This window comes from Crocodylus siamensis, chromosome 6 (assembly GCF_052110815.1).
Source record: "Crocodylus siamensis isolate JL-2025a chromosome 6, ASM5211081v1, whole genome shotgun sequence".
NCBI classification, from domain to species: Eukaryota; Metazoa; Chordata; order Crocodylia; family Crocodylidae; genus Crocodylus; species Crocodylus siamensis.
The window spans coordinates 72467701-72474928 of record NC_143400.1 but is presented as its reverse complement, the minus strand read 5'-3'; the positions used below and the strand labels follow the sequence as shown (position 1 = coordinate 72474928).

Below are 7228 nucleotides of genomic sequence, written 5' to 3'. Positions count from 1 at the left end.
CTTAAAATTCCACTCATTCATCTTGACTTAAATAAAATCTAGATATAAGACATAAAACGCTGGATGTCAGACTCAACATTTAGAATTGAGGGAGAAGGCAGGGCAGGATAGCACTTTGGAGACCAATTTGTTCAGAAAGGTATCAACTTTCCTAGGCAATAGCCTACTTCGTCAGATGGTATGAATTAGATGCTCCCTGCTCCATCATCAGTTACAATATAGATCTCCAATCTTTTGCAATAGCTACTTGTATGGAATGTATTCCTGTTCCCCCATTCTGCAATCCACATCTAAACACAAACATCCTTAAAGGTGACACATTTCAAACTACCATAACAGAACCAGATGTACGCTATCTTCAAAAGGCAATACATGGTAAAATAGCATGATTAGGTTCACTGCACCTTAATCTTGTTCTTGCAACATCTCTTGCAGAAGTACAATCAGACAGCCACAAACAGACCTACACTCACCTAGATACAGTCTGCTGCTTGGACATAAATCTATTAACACAACACTTTCTATAGAAGATTTCTCATGGAAATAAATTGAAAGACTAAATCATATTTACAATGCCTGAGGCTACATTTTAGGCACTATTTGCTTTAAACTACCTTCCCATCCAGGATTAGAAAAATAAAGCTACTGATTATTACCCATTATGCCTATTCTTTGCTCAAACCTCTAGAAAAGTAGAAACCTCTCAATAATTGTTGACACCATAGAACAGCTGATTCTAGTTTTTGAAGACTGGACTTAAGCTATAGAATTAATTTTACTCTGAGATTTTGGAAATCATTGTGAAAATTTCACTGAAGCTCTAGAGAAAACACAGTTTCTTACTATTAGAGAGGTTTTCTTCCCTGATAAATTAAGCATGATTCTTCAAATTCACCTCTTTTACAGCTTCAGACTAAACATTTCTGTATTAGAGCATGTCATCTACCCAATTACCCACTCTAAGATCATCATTGACCCTAACACAGGCTAGCTCCTTTGAGTATCCTCAAAAGACCTTTAACAGATACAGTGAAAGTCTAACAAGTGGTTGTCTACAAGTACTCACACTTCAAAACATTTCCACTATAACCAGTTGTATGGTCAACTGATTCAGATTTCATTGGGTGTTTTCTTTAGCAACATAAAAACAACCAGCTGCACACAGGAAGTAATAGGACTGAAGACATTAGGTTAACACCACAGGAAAGTGTTTAATCCCATTTCTACTGAAGCTAACTTCAAGATTTTTCCTTCCTTTGCTTCTTCTGGAACCCAATCAAGCCCTAAATAAGAAAAAGTCAATCCTAGGATACCATTCTACACAATCTGTTTTTAAAAAAAAGCTTTTTCCAGTCTTAAGAATGTTGCCAATACCTCTTAGTCTGTTGGGTTTCTGTTGGAAATCAAACCTACCCTGGAATTTTCTACCACTGGTAATGTGTAATTCTATTATGGGCTGGGCTATATTCACAAAACTCATTGAGACTCTTTGGTAAACCAAAGACAATAAGCTTTTGTATGAAGACTTGACAGGCACTGAATTTTTAGCTAGGAACTAGCTAATAACTGCATTACACCAATATGGAGGAAGACTTTTTTTTGTCATCATAATTTTAGTATAAAGAGCACATTTATGATAATCTTTTTGCCATACAGAAGTATTCTAAGATACCCAAGCCACAGTTCACCATTTCACAGGGCTCACATGATTTTATTATACCATGCGTGCCAAATCTCAAATGCCCAAATGTACAAGCACCTGCTTCAGAGGATGCAGTGAGGACATATTAATTTTTTTTCCTGATATTTGAATCTGCTTCCAATACCAGTAAACTTGAAGTGGTTTAGGGCCCAAGTCATTTTGCCATTTAAAACCATGGAAGCTTTGCCATAAATTAACTGGTGCAGGATCTAAGAGAATGACTAACATTCATTTTCATACAAAATTACTGAAGAAAATAAAATGACTTTTTTTTTAAATTGGCACTCCTAGAAGTCAGATGATTGGGGATCCAAAAAGTACTCAACAGAGAGGTCACAAGAAGATCATTGTTCTCTGTCTTAAGATACCCTTTGCACAATACCAGCCATACATTCTTTTGCAAGAAGCGTCCTCAGAAATTCTGCAGGCAACATTAGATTCCAAGGCTGTAGAGTTGTAGACAGCTGTAAGGTCTGGGTATTCTATTGTAAACCTTCAATTAAAGTGCTGCACTTAATGCTAGAATACTACACAATTCCTGTGACCATGGAAACTGATATTTCAAAAAACATACTTCCTCATAATGGTTAAAAGCTCAAGTATTTGACATGGCCTTTAAAATGCAATTGGTGTAGACAACAGGATACAAGGCTGTAAGACTAGCTTTAAACTAAGTCCTTGTTTATATGCAGGTTTTATATTGTTACAGCTATTTGGGCTAGAAGTGTGCATGATTTTTCATTCAAATCAATAAATTTGGCATAACCTTCACTGTGGATGCAATCATCAGTATTAGAGGTGCCTTACGCTGGTGTGACTTGTTCCTAACAGGGAAGGTAAAATAAGATGGCTATATAAAACACCTTTTTACTGTATCAGTGTAACAGCTTCCACACCAAGTGTGGGAAAGAAACAAGTTATATGCTCTAATTATACTGGTTTAGTTAAAGCAGTATTGTTCTCTACTACAGACAAAGCTTACACTTAGTGAACTGCACAGCAATTTGAAGAATATGGAAGAGGCAGTCCTCCTTTCTGCAGTATCCTCCCCCAGAAGTAGAAGATATTTTGAATATTTCCATGCATGCACAACTTTTACTAGAGCCAGGCCATATAATTCCTTAATGCCTCACCTATGTAAAAAATACACCCCCTTGTTGTCAAAAACTATGTACACACACACACACACACACACACAGTATTTATTAAAATATCTTCATCCATTCTGTCATCCATTTTTCTAGGCCAACCCTAAAACTGTAGGTTACATTGTGCTGCTGTTTCCTATATACACATTCACATCATTCTTCAAGCAAGTTCTCTTTAAAAACAGAAAAGAAAAACTGAATAGAATAAAAGAAGAGAGACCTAAAAAAGAGAGCAGTAAGAAACCATGAGGCATTTTGAAATTTGGCTTCTGCTTAATGTATCAGTAACTGCTATTTTGTTGGAAGAGGATTAAGACTTGCCTGGTTTTATTACATTGACAGCAACTATTACACAAAAAAACTGAGCAAGGACAAAACTGAGCAAGTGATCAACACATTTTCAAGTTATGATCCAATTCCTGGTAGGTGGTGGGAAAAAAATAACAAACTTTCCAGCTACCAGTGAAGCTAGTGGGAGGTTTCTCCACACCTGGGAAAGAGTGAAAATCTAGGCAGGATCAGACTGGATTAACTATAGCAAAGACTTATGCAAAGAACATTCTTCTTTTAATCTTTGATGTAAATATGCCTGCAGTAAATGCTTGTATTCAAAATACAATTCTCCTGTTGGGAATTTGGCCTTTATTATTAATAGCAACTATTCAGCATGTTGAATCTTTAGGGTATAATTCTGTCAAGTTTTTGCTAGGTACTAGAAATTTTAAAAATGTTGGCGAAAGAAACAAAAAAGTGCCCATTTTTCAAGTGATGGACAAGCATGAAGGCCCCCATCCTGCATGTTGGAAGTCAATAGGAGTTCTGTGTCTGAACCAGTGAATTAATAAATCATGGTTTAGAACTGGGGTAAAGGAGAACTGAGCACGGTGAATTTAAATTAGCACGACTAAAAATTCCTTTCCACTGAACTGCTGAACTTCCAGTTTCTTGTTATAATGTAATTTCATTCATTCTTAAGGACTTACTTTGGACAGAAAAATAATCATGAACATGTAGCATTAAGAAACTCCAACATGTTTTTTGGAGCAAGGATGGAATGGAGGGGAGAATAGGTCTGTGGAACAGACAAAGAGCTTTCAACCCTTCATCCCATTTCAAGAAGTAGGAGGGAGGGGCACAAGCCCATTTTTCCCTTATACAAGTCATAAAAAAGAAACCAACAAGGAATCACAATCTTAATGCATAATTAAAAAACACCTGTATTTCAATAAAATTTAAAGCTTCAAATGTATGAATTTAGCACTTCAACTAAAATAAACCATGTTGTTCTTAACATCAAAGAATTTTTTTAAAAAGGCTCTAATCTACAAGCTGTTCTGCATAGGGCCCCTACCAACTTCAGTAGGCATCTACTGGATGTAGAGTTCAACCCACATGCAAAAGTTTGCAGGATTAGGGCCTGGTATTATTGTTCAACTGCTCCCAGCATTACCAGCATTTAGATGCAACAACTTTCTCCAGCCTGATGATGTTTCAAAGTGTCCTCCCTCATTTTTTCCTCAAAGACTTTACGTGCATTCAACAGAAACCAGGAATAATGGCATATGTCCTGTTATGGCTGTGTGTTAAAGCTAGTCTTCCTTACAACGTATAAAAAAAAAAAAGCCACAGAAGTTGTTCTTTTTTAAAAAACAAAACAAAACATGATATTTGTATTAAAAGTCTTAAAATGGGTAGACATCTATTAATTGTGTGTCTGAAATTAAAGATACAGTCATTAGAATTTTTTTGATACATCACAACATTAAGATTTCACTCTTTGCTGGCTGGAGGTACATCCTAAAAACAAGGGGGGAAAAAAAAGCCCGGGAAATTAAAATTCCAGTAAATTTGAATTAAATGAAGCCAAAACTTGCAAGACATGGAAGTTACATTTAAAAGGCTCAAATGGAAATAAAAAATAAATTCCTCTAACAATAGGCCCTTTTGTCCTGGCTTGTTGAATATGATTACTGAAAGGAAACTATTAAGTAGTTTTTGGAGTAGTAGATAATGGGATTCTGTGGAGCTTTCACAGGTTGGCACCGGCTGGAACAGCTGAGTTTTGAAGGCACTCTATAGACACAAGGTTGCTGTTGGCCCTGTATCACATTTAGGAAGTCTTTGTACTTAGAGAGCTAGTCATCAAAATCAGTTATTGCCAACCCAAAAAAGAAAAAGAAAGAATAAAAACCATCACCACTCCACCCTGGGGAGAGAAAAAACAAAACAAAAACACACACACACACCCCTCAAAAAAATGTGCAGATTTGTAACATTTTCACAGCTGATTAAAAAAGAAAAAGGAAATTAAAAACAAAAACAAAAAAACCCTCTACCGCTCTCCCCCAAACTCCCATCCCATACAGCAGGTAAACAAAATAGAAGATTATTTCACAAATAATCAGCAGACACTTTCTGGCACCCCACACTGTATTGGCATCAGTGTTATTCAAGTCCAGTTCAGATGTGCAATACTTCAGATTGGATACACCGTAACAATCATCCAACTTTGCATAGAAAGCCTCAGGATCACTCTCACAGTCGCAGGGGGCAAATCCAGCAGGCCAGAGCAGGGGAGCAGCAATCCGAGCTGGAGAGATGGCTCCCCCCTCCCTTCTGCTCCCCCAGCTTCCCGGGGTGCATTTCACTCTTCCAGTTAGAAAGCGATCGCTGGGAAACTTCCCTCTCCGCGTGCTGAAACTTTTCTTCCTGGTGTCACTTGCCAGCACAGCCAGCTGCCAGAGGTATTAGGAGAAGCAGGCAGCAATCCCCGCGTCCGTGCCGAGAAAGCCGCGTTTCCCCCGAGCCTGCTTGCAGACGTGGAGAGGCGGCTCCCCCCGCCCCGGGGCCCTCCCGGCCTCTGCAAAGTTGCCTCCAGTCTCGTCCCGGAGGGTCGCTCGCCGCTTCCCCCTGCAAGCCCTCCCGCCGGCCGCCCCTCAGAGGATGACACAGGCCGAGCAGCACTGGTCGTCCCCGTTGGGCTGCGAGGCGTAGTTCATCTGCCGCACGATCTCGGCAAAGAGCTCGTCCACCGAGGCTTTGTTTTTGGCCGACGTCTCCATGAAGGGGCAGCTCCACTCCTCGGCCAGCGCTTTGCCTTCCCCGTACGACACCTCCCGCTCGCCCTCCAGGTCTACCTTGTTGCCCACCAGGATCATGGGCACCTTCTCGTACCGCTTCACGCGGATGATCTGGTCGCGCATGGGCTTGATGTCCTGGAAGCTCTGCTGGTTGACCAGGCTGTAGACCAGGATGAAGCCCTGCCCGTTCTTGATGTACAGGTCCCGCATGGAGGCGAACTGCTCCGTGCCCGCCGTGTCCAGGATCTCCAGCACCGAGGGCGAGGAGTCCACCTCGATCTCCTTGCGGTAGAAGTCCTCGATGGTGGGGTCGTACTTCTCGATGAAGGAGCCCGTCACGAACTGCACGGTGAGGGCGGACTTGCCCACGCCGCCGGAGCCCAGCACCACCACCTTGTACTCCCGCATGGCTCCGCCGGGCGCTCGCAGGCAGGCTGCGGGCTGGGCTGGGCTGGGTTGGGCTCTCCCTCCGCCCCGGGGGGAAGGGGCGGGGAGAGGGGCACCGCCCCGCCGAGGCGCCTCACGGCAGCCGGGCCGAGCGCATGCAGGCGGCGGCGGGGACGGGCCGCGAGCTCAGCGGGAGGCGGGGAGGAGGCGGCGGCGGTGGCGGAGCAGCAGCGCGCTCGCGGCAGTGACAGCCCCGCGCCCGGCGCGCGCCGCACGAGCCCCGCCGCCGCGCTCCATCGCCCGCCCGCGGCCCCCCGCGCTCCGCCGCCGCGGCCGCCGCGGCCGCTCCGCCAGCCCCCGGCCCATTGGCTCCGGCGCACGCCCCGCGCCCCCCGATTGGCTTCTGCGCTGCAGGGCGACCACACGCGCGCCGGCCGGGCCCCGCCCCCCTGCCCGGGATTGGCTCCAGCTCCGTGCCCGTCAGGCCGCGCCGCCTCATTGGCCCGCCGCTCCGGCTCGCTTCGGGATTGGTCGGGCGCAGGCAGGCCGGGAATTGCCTGCTTCGCCTGCTCTCCCCGCCCACGCAGAAGTTTTGGCAGCGGCGCCGCGGGGTGGGGGCGCGGGCAGCGGGCTCCTGAAGTCGGGAGGACGCCCGCGGGGCCTGGCATCCGTGCCCCTTGCCACCGCCGGCCTGGCAGGCAGGCCGGGCGTCCCTCTGCCCGCTCCTTGCTTGCTGTCAGTCGTCCTTCCAGAGAGTACATATAGAACAATTGAAGCATGAACGTGGATTGTATTTAAAACATGTACAAAGAAGTGACAGCTATTCATGGTTCAAGTATTAAGCAGATCATTCTACCAAGTTTTTAAAGGATTTTAGACACAATTATCTCAAGTTTAAAACAATCAAACTA

The 7228-nt window shown here is 44.2% G+C and overlaps 1 protein-coding gene across 1 annotated transcript; it reads right to left on the bottom strand.

The window, feature by feature from the left end:
* Positions 1-3160: 3160 nt before the first annotated feature.
* On the bottom strand, positions 3161-6475 carry RAP2B (RAP2B, member of RAS oncogene family). The gene has a single exon (XM_090052002.1). It carries the CDS (start codon positions 6336-6338, stop codon positions 5787-5789), a length of 552 nt encoding a protein of 183 aa, XP_089908128.1. The 5' UTR covers positions 6339-6475; the 3' UTR covers positions 3161-5786.
* Between the last annotated feature and the right edge of the window lie 753 nt (positions 6476-7228).